Source organism: Cnephaeus nilssonii (genome assembly GCF_951640355.1).
Source record: "Cnephaeus nilssonii genome assembly, chromosome: 5".
Classification (NCBI taxonomy): domain Eukaryota; kingdom Metazoa; phylum Chordata; class Mammalia; order Chiroptera; family Vespertilionidae; genus Cnephaeus; species Cnephaeus nilssonii.
Window position 1 is genome coordinate 26102835 of NC_137076.1, and position 15436 is coordinate 26118270.

The 15436-nt window shown below is 42.3% G+C and overlaps 2 protein-coding genes across 2 annotated transcripts in view; one reads left to right on the plus strand and one right to left on the minus strand.

Annotated features, from left to right (window-relative positions):
- The window catches only part of LOC307098912 (olfactory receptor 7E24-like), a gene marked incomplete at its 3' end in the record, with an annotated part of 280559 nt that overhangs the window by 11920 nt on the left and 253203 nt on the right, over window positions 1–15436 (plus strand). The gene's annotated exons all lie outside the window — the stretch shown is intronic.
- On the minus strand, window positions 802–13738 carry LOC307100250 (zinc finger protein 177-like; the record flags this gene model as incomplete). Its single annotated transcript, XM_079772637.1, has 8 exons — window positions 13442–13738; window positions 9914–10092; window positions 8840–8913; window positions 7213–7336; window positions 3300–3385; window positions 2548–2674; window positions 1845–1940; window positions 802–1142 (listed from the first exon to the last, which is right to left on the minus strand). Exons 5-8 carry the CDS (start codon window positions 3330–3332, stop codon window positions 802–804), a joined length of 597 nt encoding a protein of 198 aa, XP_079628763.1. The 5' UTR covers window positions 3333–3385; window positions 7213–7336; window positions 8840–8913; window positions 9914–10092; window positions 13442–13738.

Consider the following 15436-nt stretch of genomic DNA (forward strand, 5'->3'; position numbering starts at 1 on the left):
AATGAATATTTTCCCACAGTCACTACATTCATAAGGTTTCTCTGCAGTGTGAAGTCTCGCACATTTCTGAAGGGACAAGGGGCCAGTAAAAACCTTCCCATGTTTACCACATTTAGAGCTTCCCTCCTCAGTACACGAGTTTTTGTGCACACTAAGGGAAGGTCTTTGTCCATAGTCACTGCATTTGCAGAGTTTCTCTCCAACAGGTTTTTGCACATGTACTGAAAAGGAAGAGTGTAAGCTGAAGGACAGAAGACATTGATTACATTCAGAAGATTTCTCTCCTATGAGAGTTCTTGAGTGTTCCCTACAGGATGACTCTAGATTGAAAACTCTGCCACAGTCAATAAATTCAGAAATGTTGTCTTCAGAATGAGTACTCATATGACTCCTAAGAGTTAAGAAATGGTCAAAATCTTTCCTGTATTCTTTATATTTGTAGCATTTCTGTCCCTTGCAATATCCTGTACAAATAAGGTGACAGTTCTTTCTGAAGAATTTTCCACAGTGACCAAATTCCAAAGGTTTCTCACCAGGGTGAGTTGGTGCCTGTTGAATAAGGAATAAGAGGTGACCTAAAGCTTTCTTACTTTTATTACACTTATGAGAATTCGTTTCCATGTGGATTCTGCCACATTGTTACCAATTCTATGGCATATGTACAATTTTTGCCCTAGTAATTCCTTCAATTTGAATGAGCTGAATGCTTCCCAAGGCTCACTGTATTCATTCTAATCAAAGGGCATCTTAATTACAGAGTTTCTGCAATTGTAAGGAATTAATGAATTATGTATTCAATACTTAAAAACAAATCACATTTAAGTAAATGTTTGTTCTTTGGTATTCTCTTTGAAGTTGCTTACTGTGAGGCAGGAAGTATTGAGGTAGGATTGGAGATTTCTCAAATTCTGTGAGATTCATAAAGTCTTTGCTGAGACAGCTCTTTGTCACTTGCTTCAACTGTCTCTCCTTGTATGGGTGCTGCTGCTGTTTTAATTTACTGAAATTCACAGACTTTTCATAATATAAAAAGCCATCCCTAGTAGGTCTTACCATTTTTATGCCATTAGAAGTTTTTTCCCCTGGAACATTCTGCATAGGAATTGCATGTTTTGATTTAAGTTGAGTAGCCCAGCCTGAAACTGAAGGAGGGAAATTTTTATAACTATTGGGAGAAAAAGTAGGGATGAAAGAAAAAAGAAGGTAGGTACTCTATGGATTTGTTTTCAAATAATAACACTAAATATAGAAAGAAAAATGTGAAAGAGAAGATGAAACCAATGGCCAGAGTAACTGACAGGAACAAGCAATAGAAATGGGAGGTATTTTACTTAGAAAGGATTCTGGAGGTTTGAGACAACAAGAGAGCGTATTACCTGGAAATCAAAGTAGGGAGAACTGAACAGAAATTATTCAAGGAAATGTGAAATTGAAAGAGGAATTAAGCCCAGCCGGCATGGCTCAATGGTTGAGTGTGGACCTATGAACCAGGAGGTCAAGATTCTCAGGGCATATGCCTGTGTTGTGGGCTCAATCCCCAGTGTGGGGTGTGCAGAAGGCAGCTGACCAATGATTCTTTCTCATCATCATTAGTTCCTATCTCTCTCTCCCTTTCCCTTCCTCTCTGAAATAAATAAAAAGGTATTTTTTTTTTTAAAGAAAGAGGAATTAAAAGTCTTTCTTTGAGACCAAATCAGAACAGGAATGAGTGGAAATATGTTGAAAGAAGGAAAGCCCACAAAATGGCTTCAGCGTCCTTTTCCCACATTGACATTCCCAAATGCATCACCCCTCCCAGTTTTATGGCTGCTCCACACAATGACTCCCCTCTGCTTGGGGCTCACCTGAACAGGCCCCTTGGAGAATTCTTCTCTTCCCTGGCCTCAGTTCTTCCTGCTCCACCTCAATGATCAGACTGTATTTGCAGAGATGATACCCTGCTAGTGGAAAAGACGTGATTTTGGGGCACTGTGAATAAGGCAAGAAATATTTCCATAAAACTGATTCCAATACTCTGGTCTGAAGTGGCAAGTGCAACTTTAGGAGCAGCAAAACAGATCAGATCAGAGATCTTTCACAGGGCCCCAAAACAAACACCACATTCCATGTCCCTCATGGGACTGACCCTTGAAATCCAAGGCCAAGATCAGATATACAATGCAAATTACCTAAATCTTTTAATGACAGAGAAAATGAAGCCATGAGACTGCCCCATAAGGGCAGGAACCACCCATTTGGGGTTTGCCACATATTGTTATTCTTTTCTTATTTTAAAAAATATTTTTCTTTATTGAGTTTTAGAGAGAGGAAGAGAGAGGGAGAGAGAGAGAAACATCAATGTGAAAGTGAAACATTGATCAGCTGCTTCCTATCAGGGATCAAACCTAAAACCCAGGAATCAAACTGGCAACCTTTGGTGCATGAGAGGACACTCAAGCAACTGAGCCCTACTTGCCAGGGCTTGTTATTCTTTTCACAGATCCTGGAACACGATATATGATAAACTATTTGCTGCATGAAGAGATGAATAAATGAGGGCAACCTTACCCACAGAGGCCAGGTTCCTAAAGTTCTCCATCATCACATCTCTGTACAGGATTTTCTGAGCAGAGTTCAGTAGTGCCCACTCCTCCTGGGAGAAGTCCACTGCCACTTCCTCAAAGGTCACCAAGTCCTGAAACATCACACACATTCTGCCTTAGCCAACCATTCTTCATCCACTGAACCAGGAGAATGGTGAGAGGCTTCCAGCACTGGGGAAGGATACTCAGTGCATAGGAAGCTCAGGCATGCTTTGGAAGCCTTTGATTGTCTGCCCCAGAACTCAGTTCTTGGAACTCTCCTCTCTCACTCTCACTCCCTGGACCATCTCATTCAAGCTCATGGTTTGACCAGCTTTTCTAACACACAGTTGACTTGATATTTCCACACTTAGATTCTGAAGACTCTTCCAAACTTATTCAAGATCTAGTACAGCTTGAGTGTACAAAAGGTTGAGAAAACATATTTGGAAAATGAACAAATGTTTCCTCTAGTGAAAAATCTCTCTTTTCCTTCATAGCACCCCACAGTATATAAAACATACTCAACCTGGAGGGCTATCTGAAAAAAAAAATTAACAAATGTTGTAGTAATAGAAGCCTTTCCTAAGGCATTTGCTCTCCCATTCTAAGAAGCCCAGAGAACTGGGGAAGCCTGAGGCCGGCCCAGTAGGACTGGGAAGTTGTGGGTCATGGGCAAGAGATGTGTCCTTTGGGAACAGCAATGTGTTTTTTGAAAGAGTATAATTTCCCACATACCTGTGACCAAGATGTCAGCAATCCTGCACCCATTCTTCCCTTTCTGTGTCTCCCTCCTCACCTGGCAGAGGTCTGAGCAAGCAGAGCTAGAGAAAAAGAAGCCATGAGAGTCTAGGCCTGACAGATAGACAGTCAACTGTTATAGACCTGCAACTTCCTCACACTAGCTTCAGACTAACCACACACACAGGCACATATACATACACACAGTTTGCTCTTAAGATTTTATCTCCCTATCCAAGAACAATTAGGAATTGGGAATATAGTTAATATTTATTATTTTTCTTTCTTTTTAAACTTTTTCCTAAACTGAACCACAAAAAAATGCCTAGAGTCAGTAACAACTCAAGAGCAATGAGGCCCTCTAGTGGCAAAATGCTTCTAAATGCCATTTGCCTATTAAAGAAACCAGGACTTATTTGGGAAATAGCTGAGTCCAGTGTAAAACAGGAGATGTTCACGATGATCCTGGAACATCTTATACCAGAAATCAAGGAGCCTCTCAAAGATTGATGGGGTTACCCCATTTCCCTTTTGCAATTAATAAAGATCTTATTAACTAGGGGATAATTTAAGACTCCAGAATCAACTGATAAATCTTAACATCACAAAAGAGGCATCTGGATATCCTGTGAATTCCGACATGATGCAACAAGAAACAGCAACAACTATAGAATATTTTTGCCCCCAAAACACACAATCTGACAAATCCTTTAACCTAATTAATAGTTTATGAAAAAGGGGAAGAGGAGAAACCCAGGGACATGTTAAATGACATCTGAGGAAACAATTAGCCAACCCATTTTGGGGTAGAAAGAGGACAGGAGAACTGTTACTGATAAAGACACATAAGCACTCACTGCAACGTGTGTACCTTAAATCTTGATTCCAATAACACCAATTGTAAAAACACATTTTGAGACATTTGGAGTGAACTGAACACAAAGGGTACATGATATTGGTAAAGAGAAAAGTAGCCCCTGACATCCGGTTATGTTCAGTATAAAGAATTTAACAACAGCAACAGCAGACAAAGCCACTCTGTAATCATGTCTGAGCACAGACAAAACGTAAACATTATCCAGGCCTCAAAAAGGATCTTGCCTTGGCCAATTTTGCTCAGTATTTAGAGTGTTGCCTTGGGGACTGAATGGGTTCCATTTCCTGGTATGGGCACATACCTGGCTTATGGGTTCAATCCCGGCCATGGTGGGGGGTGAGAGCAGGAGGCAACCAATCAATGTGTCTCTCTCATGTCTGTTTTTCTCTCTCTCTCTCCCACTTCCTCCCTCCCTTCCATTCTGTCTGGAAACCAATGGGAAAAAATATTCTCAGGGTGCATGTGGGAGGCAACCAATTGATGTGTCTCTCACATCGATGTTTCTTTCTCTCTCCCCACCCTTCCCTCCCTTCATTCCACTCTGTCTGAAAATCAGTGGGAAAAAAAATCCTTGGGTGAGGATTAAAAAAAATTCTTGGGGTACACTGGTTGAAAATCGCTGCTCTCTCTATATAAACTGAATAAGCCCTAAAATAATTTAAAAAATGAACTAGATGGTGATGGTTACTTGATATTGTGAATATAATTAATGCCATTGAATTGTATGTTTTAAAATGGTTATACTGGCAAATTTTATGTTATATATTTTTTACCATAATAAAAATGTAAAAAATTAAATAATCTGGACTGTGCTGACCCTCTCAGAGAGGCTCCAGGTGTCTCCAGCCCCAAATAACTCACTACCCAAAGAGAAAACACCAGACTCAGAGGTTTTAAAAGTTAGTTCTGCTACTCAAAAAGAGAATTCCAATTGACTCCAAATCATCCAGGGATTGGACACACTTATGAAGATTCTGGCTATTTACACTATACTTCAATATACTTGGTTACCTATGATTGCCTATTACTAATTTTTAGTAGAGGCAATAATATCTTATACAATTTACAAGGCAATAATTAGGTGTTTGCTCAATTAATATTTGACAAAGGAGGTAAGAGCATACGATGGAATAAAGACGGTCTCTTCAATAAACGGTATTTGGAAAATTGGACAGGTACATGCAAAAAAATGAAACTAGACCACCAACTTATACCATACACAAGAATAAATTCAAAATGGATAAAAGACTTAAATATAAGCCGTGAAACCATAAAAATCTTAGAAGAAACCATAGGCAGCAAAATCTCAGACATCTCTAGTAGCATTATGTTTACCGACACATCTCCTAGGGCAAAGGAAATTAAGGAGAAAATAAACAAATGGGACTGCATAAAAATAAAAAGCTTCTGCACAGAAAAAGAAACCATCAACAAAATGAAAAGAGAACATGGGAGAACATATTTGCCAATGATATATCCGATAAGGGGTTAATTTCCAAAATATATAGGGAATTCATACAACTTAACAAAAGAAAGACAAACAATCCAATAAAAAAAAATGGACAAAGGACCTAAATTGACACTTTCCAAAAGAGGACATACGGATGGCCAAGAGACATATGAAAAAATGTTCAGTCACTGATCATCCAAGAGATGCAAATTAAAATGACAATGAGATAGCACCTCACACCTGTCAGAATGGCTATCATCAACAAATCAACAAATGACAAGTGTTAGCGAAGATGTGGGAAAAATGGAACCCTAGTACATGTTGGTGGGAATGCAGACCGGTGCAGCCACTGTGGAAAACAGTATGGAGTTTCCTCAAAAAATTAAATATGGAACTCCCATTTGACCCAGAGACCTCGCTTATAGGAATATATCCTAAGACCAGAAACACCAATCAGAAAGTATATTTGTACCCCTATGTTCATAGCAGCCCAATTTACAATAGATACGATTTGGAAACAGCCTAAATGTCCATCTACAGATGAGTGGATAAAAAAGTTGTGGTACATTTACACAATGGAATACTACGCAGGTGTAAAAAAGTAAGAACTCTTACCATTTGCAACAGCCTGCATGGACCTGGAGAGTATTATGCTAAGTGAAATAAGCCAGTCAGAGAAAGATAAGTATCATATGATCTCACTCAAAAGTGGAATCCAGTTAACAAAATAAATTGATGAACAAAACAGATTCAGAGACACAGAAGGATGGAACAGACTGTCAAATTTTAGAGGGAAGGCAGGGGAGGGTGTGTGAATGTGAAGAGATCAATCAAAGAACTTGTATGCATATATGCATCACCCATGGACACAGACAATAGGGTGGTGAAGGTCTGGGGCAGGGGTTGGGGGTGGGCTAGAAGAGGTCAATAGGGGAAAAATGGGGATATATGTAATACTTTTAACAATAAAGATAAAAAAAAAAGAATCACATATGCCTTTTCCCCACTTTGGAGAACTTTTCCCACTGTCTTCTGCATTTCTCTTTGTTCCACCTGAAAGATCAGACCAGGTGTGCATAGTTGATGTCTTCCTCTCACTGAAAGATCCTTCATGTTAAGAATATGGAAAGGGATATCAAATACTTTCATAAATCATGGGCCAAGATTCTGCTCTTCAGGGATATCAAATATTGTTGGGTATAACTTGAGAAACAACAAAATTTTCATGTAACTCTACCACACCAGTAAACTTACAAATGAAACTAAAACTTTCAAAAGAAAACACATACTCTCTCTCTCAATACACTTAAAAAGAGTTGCTGGTATTTACCCTAAATCCAGGCTCAAACTTGTATATACATTTTTGAGGTCTTAAGCCTTTTATCCATAGAGAAAATAAAGCTAGTACAATGAACAGATCTTCATTTTCATGAGAAAGCCGCTTGAGAGTCTATAAAAGCAGAAACAATGTCTTCTCTGTCTACCAGGGCATTCCCATTAATCAGTAGAGTGCCTGTAATAGAATCACTTAAGAAATATTTGTTCCAGAAAAAAATTAAATGAAGAAATGGTACCATTCCTACCTACTGCAACCAGATTCTCGTAGTTCCCCAGCACCACATCTCTGTATAGGTTTCTCCGAGGCTAAACTACGTAGCAAAGTCCATTCCTCCTGGTTGAATTCCACAGCTACATCCTCAAAGGTCACTGTCACAAACGTTCTAGCATCAGGCAATTGCCTAGATCAGTGGTCAACAAACTCATTAGTCAACAGAGCCAGATCAACAGTACAACGATTGAAATTTCTTTTGAGAGCCAAATTTTTTAAACTTAAACTTCTTCTAACGCCACTTCTTCAAAATAGACTCGCCCAGGCCGTGGTATTTTGTGGAAGAGCCACACTCAAGGGGCCAAAGAGCCACATGTGGCTCACGAGCCGTAGTTTGCAGACCACAGGCCTAGATCAATATTCACTGGAGAAAGAAGGAGACCCTATGCCTTGTGGGAAACCGCCTATTGTCTTCACTAGCAGAGAGGTGTGGACCAGGAACCTGAAAAGCTGGTGACCCTTGAGTCCTGGCAAAGGTCAGGGCTGTACAGCCACTGTTTAGTCCAGACAATGGTAGCTGAAGCAACTTCCCTACTAGATAGTCATGTAAATCCTTATTGATAAGATACTCTGTTACTGGAAATTGCCTGCCTAAGGGCTATAGGTGTATCCCAAATTGAATAAAAGGATGGCAAGGCCTGAGCCCAACGGGAGTCCTTCCTCTTGAGTTGGGCTCCTGCCGGGTCCCCCAATATTTCCAAATTATTATTTCTAGTCTCGTCTCTTTCATTTGCGTGCAGCCCCTCTTCAAGAGCCCGAATCCCGAACCATGCGGAATGTGGGACTACAATGCCTGACAGGGTTCCATGTTCTTCCATCATCATCTCCCCCATGACTCAATGGTCCTCATGCCCCTTCTCTCTACTTGAACATATTCACTAGCAATCTCACACAGCTTTAAGAGCATTTCTTTTACCTGAATGGATGTAATTATCTCCCATGACTAGACTGTGACCCCTTCTGGTCTTATTTTTCTCTATTGACAGGAGTTAGCATAGTCCTGAACATACATTACAGACATACTAAATACAGGTAAATGAATCAATATTTCCTTTGTGTGTCCTCAGAATCACAAATTCTGAATAGGCATGTCCACTCTCTCACTGTGTATCATAACTGAATTAGAACACATAATCAGCATAGATGAGAATCAGACTGAACTAGTAAATACTGGAATAACAGTATCATTTCCCTATGTAATCTGTCAACCACATGAGAGGCCCTAAGACCTGAGAAAATTAAACTGGGGACTCAGTCCCTAAGCAGGTCCTATTTGTATTAAGAAGCCTCCATTCCAGCCCTAGCTGGTTTGGCTCAATGGGTAGAGTGTTGGCCTGTGGACTGAAGGGTCCTGGATTTGATTCCAGTCAAGGGCACATGCTCAGGTTGCAGGCTTGATCCCTAGCAGGGGGTGTGCAGTAGGCAGTCAATCAATGATTCTCTCATCATTGATATTTCTATCTCTCTCCCCCTCATTCTTCCTCCCTGAAATCAATAAAAATATATTAAAAAAAGAAGAAGCTCCATTCCACTAGAAGGAAACATGCCTACCTAGTAGGAAGAAGTATGTGTTTTAATAAAGGAATACATTTCCTATTTACCTGAGAATAATGTGTCAGACATCCAGTGATAATCTTTTCCCCCTGGGACTTCTCTTCATGAAGACAGAAAAAGTCTGAAAAAAGACAACCTTGAGAAGAAATGAAATCTGAAAACTTAGGCTGCCCCCTGATTGATGTTTCTCTCTCATCAATGTTTCTATCTTCTATCCCTCTCCCTTCCTCTCTCTCTAAAAAAATCAGTAAAAATATAAAAACAAACAAACGAACTTAGGCTGCCTAGTTTCCATACTCATAAGCCTGGAAGCACCATTTCACACTAATTCTAAATGGATGGACCCACACATACACATTCGGATGGACGGATAGACATACACATACACATACACATACACATACACATACACATACACATACACATACAGCTCCCATAAAATGCCCAAGCAGCCCATCTCATCTGAAATCAGAAAAGCAGTTTTGGAGTTAATAAATAAGAGGAAGAATTTAATAATCCCATTTTACAGAAAAAGAAATTAAAATCCAGGGAGGTAGAGTTGTTTGCCAACAATGATAAAACTCATCAATTAAGCAGAACCTCTCTTATAAAAATACTAGAGGCCTGGTGCATGACATTCATGCACTGGAGGGGGCGGTCCCTCAGCCCGGCCTGCACTCTCTCACAGTCTGGGACCCTGCAGGGCATATCCGCCTGCAGGCTTAGGCCCGCCCCGATGGGTCCTTAGCACTGCTGCAGAGGTGGGAGAGGCTCCTGCCATCACTGATGTGCTCACTAGCCGTGAGCCTGGCTTCTGGCTGAGCAGCGCTCCCCCTGTGGGAGCACACTGACCACCAGGGGGCAGCTCCTGCATTGAGCGTGTGCCCCCTGCTGGTCAGTGTGCGGCATAGCGACCGGTCATTCTGCCGTAACAGTCGCTTAGGCTTTTATTATATAGATACATACACACCCATCCTTCTCAAATCCCAGAATTTAGGCATTCTTATCTGCTTAATCCCCTGCTCCTAGAAAGCCTAGAAGCAGGACTGCTTAGACCCTGCACAAGACAACTGTTCATGGGCAAGAGTAAGATCTCTGAAAGGAACATCACAAGGACTTACCACAAGGAGAAAGATCAATGGCCAGCATCCTGTGAGTCTGACAGAGGAACCTGCCTGAACACTTCTTGTTCCCAAAGTCACTTTAAGAGAGTATGTTTCAAACTCAATTCCTCTTGATTAAGTAGTAATGGGAAGTCTTGCCTCATACCTTCAATCTTTAGGCAGCAGGCATTACTCATCTGTCATCAAGCAGAAAATGAAATTATATATGTGAAAGCCATTAAAAACTCCATAGTACACCATCTGAATATAAATAATTGCCATTTACAGAGTACCCAATGTGTGCCAGAAACATTTGATAACTCATCCGATTACCACCATTGAATAGTTGAGGCAATCTTATTCAGACAGGAGTAGTAATTAGCCCAAGATGACCAATTAGAAAGTGGTGAGCTAGGGTTTGAATACATATTATTCTGTCATAAAGATCTGAGGCTCTGGACAATGTATAATTTTGAATTCTGAGTGGCTAAAGTCAGTCATGCAGGTGCTGCATGCCTACATTATAGACCCCCATTAAAAACCTAAACACCAAAGGTTAGATGTGTGTGATTAAATGTTAAATGTGTGTGTCTCAACCCTCCTCCCCAATTCATATATTGAAACCTAATCTCCAGTGTGATGATATTTTGAGGTGGGGTCTTTGAGGTCATGATTCGTGGGATTACTGCCCTTATAAAAGAGATCCCAGAGAGCTCCCTTGTCCCTTCTGCCATGTGATGACACTACGAGAAAACACCCATCTATTAACCACAAAGTTAACCACTAATCTGCTGACGCCTTGATCTTGGTTTTCCCAGCCTCTAGAATGCTGAGAAACTTGTTGTTTTAAGCCACCCAATCTACCACATTTTTGTTACAGCAGTCCAATTGACCAGACGTACATCAGGTGAGATTCCTTAGATGGCAATTATTGACTATAATAGCCTATATAATAAAGAGGTAATATACAAATTGACCCTCATGCTGTTGCACAAGATGGCCACCCCCATGTGGTCAAATATGGCTGCCCCCATGTGGTCAAAGATGGCCATCATAAGATGGCTGGCAAGGGAAGGGCAGTTAGGGGTGACCAGGCTGGCAGGGGAGGGCGATTGGAGACGACCAGGCCTGCAGGGGAGGGCAGTTGGGGGCAACCAGGCCTGCAGGGGAGGGCAGTTCGGGGTGACTGGGCTGGCAGGGGAAAGCAGTTGGGGGTTACTGGGTCAGCAGGGGAGGGCAGTTGGGGGTGATCAGGTTGGCAGGGGAGCAGTTAGGCGTTGATCAGGCTGGCAGGGGAGTGGTTAGGAGGTGATCAGGCTGGCAGGCAGGCAGGCAGGCGGTTGGGAGCCAGTAGTCCCAGATTGTGAGAGGGATGTCTGACTGCCGGTTTAGGCCCGATCCCTAAACCGGCAGTCGGATATCCCCTGAGGGGTCCCAGATTGGAGAGGGTGCAGGCTGGGCTGAGGGATACCCACCCCCCTCAGTGCACAATTTTGTGCACTGGGCCTCTAGTAGTAAATGAAAGAAAAGTCCTAGAATATGTTGTGATACTAGAAAAGAAAAATGTATAGAAGGGAGTGTTGGAAGGAAAGCTCCTATTCACAGACTGCCAGCTAAAGAATGAAGAAGGAATGACAGAATTTGAAAAAAAAATTTGTATCCCCTAATATAAAAATAGGTTAAAAAAAAAAACCCTAGTAAAACAGGTTAAGGCAAAAATCAACAACTGATGCTAAAACCATTGGGTAAAAGGCTTTGGGGAACAAAGTGTCACCCATGGATTACCACAGAGAAAAATGTGGCTTAGCATTACTAATAAACAGCGGGACAACTTGCATTTAAATGTCTCCCAATGTGATGAAGTACATATCACCTAGGAAACTTTCAAGTCTCTAAACCTGTGCAGTACAACTTGATAGCCATAGGCTAGCTAATGCAATCGAGGAACTGAATTTTTAACTTTATTCACTTTTAATTCAGTTTAGAAATAACATTAATTCAGTTACTAAAAAACTTTTCAGTATGTCTGGAACAATCTGAGTTTGTAAATCTGCTTTTTTCAACAGTAAATTTTATAAAATCTAAATACAGATTAAGAATTTCCAATGAAAATTTAGCATCCACATGAGATGTGCTGTAAATGTAAAATACACGCTAGATTTCAATCAGTTAGTAGAAAAGAAGTAAAAGTTCTTAAAAGCTCTATTAGCCCTGCTGGTTAAGCATCCACCCACCAACCAAGAGGCCACCAACCAAGAGGTCACAGGTTGGATTCCCAGTCAGGGCACATGCCTGGGTTTTGGGCTTGATCCCCAGGAGGGGGCGTGCAGGAGGCAGCCCACCGAGGTTTCTCTCTCATCGATGTTTCTATCTCTCTATCCCTCTCCCTTCCTCTCTCTCTCTAAAATCAATAAAAACATATTTAAAAATAAATAAAAGTTCTATTAATAATTTTATATTGACTACATTAGTTATTAATTTAATTAATACTTTTCTATTGATAATTGGGTATGCTGGGTTAAATAAATGATTGAAAATAAAGTCTCATGTATTTTTAATTTTTCTAATTTGGCTTATAAAATTTTTTTAAAATTACGTTTATACCTTGCATTGTATTTGTATTACAGAATACTGCTCTAGACCCAACATGTACTTCACAAGAATTCCAAGAGGCAGACAAGTTAAAACCACAGGAAAACAGCATTGTGTCAGAACGCAAACATCTTACAATACAGGGGTTGGCAAAAATAGGTTTATAGTTTCAGTAGGGAAAGAGACATGAATGTTATGATTATTACAATAGCTTTATTAACTCAAAAGGATGCCACTGACAACTGTAAGCCTACTTTAGACAACCCCTGTATAACTCTCCTGGAATCTTCAACAATCAAAATTAAATTTTAAGAAACGCAGGGAAATGTTTTGGGCGTAATAAAGACATTGAAAAAACAAAATGCAATGTGTGAATCTTGTTTGGATCGATGCTAGCTCAAAAAAACCCGACCGCTCCTATAGATACTTCTGGGAAAGCGGAGAAATTTGATTTTCGTGGGTGGACAATGGAGTTTTGTTCCGTTTTGGGAAGGAGACAGCCCTCGTTCTTAGGAGCTGCATGTTTAAGGGGTGAAGTGAATGTCTGCAATTTACCACTAACTGGCTCATCATCACAAGTATCTATAATATCAAGAATGACAAGCGAGACACATCTTAACCATTAGTGAATCTAGACCAAGGGTTCACCTGACGCCACACGCAGATTTCCTGCAGATGAGAACTTCTAAATGAGAACAACCCGCCCGTCCAAACTCACAAAACTCGGGGTTAATTCAACCTCAACTTTTGCTACCAGCAGAAGTCAGCGCGCATCCTGTATTTCCCCAGAGACGCCCCCACTCTGAGGCGTTGGGGGTTCGCTGGGCTCTGAGAGGAGCAGACTTGGCCGCCCGCTGTTCCTCGGTGGTCAAGGCGCTATTTATAGTCTTTCATTCACCCGCGCGCCCCCTAACAGCCCGGAAAGGTTTCTCTTTCCACTGGAAGGTAACTTACCAAACTGCAAGAACGGACACCCACGGTCGGAACAACTCCTCGGAGGGCGCACCGGGAGCCGGCGGAGTGCCAGGCTGCTGGGGACCGGGCACCCTGAGGCCCCAGTCAGGGATGCCAAGGACGGAGGTGCTTTTCCTTCTGAGGAAAGGGCACAAAAGGTGATGGATTTGGAGGCTTCTGCAAAGGGGAGGAGGCCGACCCGCCCGCCCGAAGCTGCTGCGGGGACCCCGCAGGCTGAGCTCCTCCGACAGGGAATCGTCCTGGAGCGCCCCCCGGAGGCCCGAGCGGCCGGGTCGGAGCGCGCGAGGCCGGCCCCCTGTGACCCCGCCCACCCTTACCTCAGACACCCGCCCGAGCGCAGTGCAGACGGCCGTCGCTTCGTGCGCGCGCGCGCGCACACGTAAAACGTGCACACGCACGCTCGCTCGGTCTCCGCGACCGACGTAAGGGGCGGGGCCTCGGAGGTTGGCACCGACCCGGGAATCGCCGCTTCCCGCTTGCGGAGGTGCTGGAGAGCTAGGCGTTTGACCTGGGAGGTGCGGCTGTGGCCGAGGACCCCTGCGGTGGTTTATTTTCTTCCCTAGCCCACGCCTCTCACACGTCTTACATGAAAAACAGTTGTAGACTAAAAAGTAACATCACTAGATGTTTCATCACTAAAAATTTATTAGGGGTGGAGGGAGAAGAAACGATTGCAACCCGGTGCATGCAGATATGGCAAGCCATGTGGCCTGCATGCGAAGATGCAGGGGTATTTATTGAAGGAAGGGAAGGGAAGGGAAGGGGAAGTTAGAACCGTAGAACTTTATTATATAAACAGTTCTTTCTGTAGGGTTCTCCCAATGACAGTGCGAGAACTTCCATAACCCTAGCTCTTCCCATGGACTCGCCCGATTATGTTCCTTAAAGTTCCATTTTGTCTTTATCAATTTCACCTTTTGCTGCGTACTTAAATGCATCTTCCTCTTCTTGGCACCATTGTTGCTAAACTTTCCCCATGGAGATGATGGATACAAGCACTACATAACTGCATAACCTTTTAATAAATTCACTGTTGGTGATTCAGCTTTTCAATGTAGCTTTTTAAAACATTTGTCTTTATTGTTGATACTATTACAAATGTCCCCTTTGTTTTCACCATTGACCCCCTCCATCTGGCACCTACCCCTCCCAGGCTTTCACCATGGGCTATTCATATGTTTCCCGGTTAATCCCTTCCCCCTACTACCATCACCACCTTCCCAGACTGGCCTTCCCTCTGAAATTCCTCAATCTGTTCCATGGTTCATGTCTCTGGATCTATTTTGTTCATCAGTTTATTTTGTTCATTAGATTCCATTATGAGTGAGATCATGTGATACTTATCTTTCTCTGACTAGCTTATTTTGCTTAGCATAATACAATGTAGTTGTTAGGGCTGATCATAAATTCAATCGACACCCCCCGCCCCCCACCCCCACCCCCCCCGCCAGAACGGACCTTTAGGCCACTTCACAAGGACATTCCACTCGCTTAGACTATATTCCACTTGCTAAGACCATTATCTCTCCCCTCTGGACTTTCCCAGCATCTGGACCTGCACAGAGAATTCTCCACCCAGAAAAGGCCTGCCCAGAGTCCTTTAAAACCTCTCACTACCCATCTTTGCTTGCTGGCGCCATTTTGGGGCTCAGACCATCTGGTATCCAGATGACCTAATAAATTTATACTCCCTTACCACTTTGGCCTTGTGTGTTCCTCCTTTGGCGACCCTAACAGTAGTTTAGCTTCCTCTTTATGATTTCCCTTACCTGGGAAGGGAGCTGCAAACTGCAGTTAAGGTGACAGGGATCAAGCGCTACAGTATCTCAGTCTGGGGTTTCAGGTACTATATTAGAGGTGAAGAGGTGACCCTCAATTTAAGTCTGAGATGTGAGGCCGAGGCTACTGTCCAGGAGCAAGGGGGAGATTCTTTAGCTACTGGGTTTTGAGAGCAACTGGAATGCCACTAGGTCT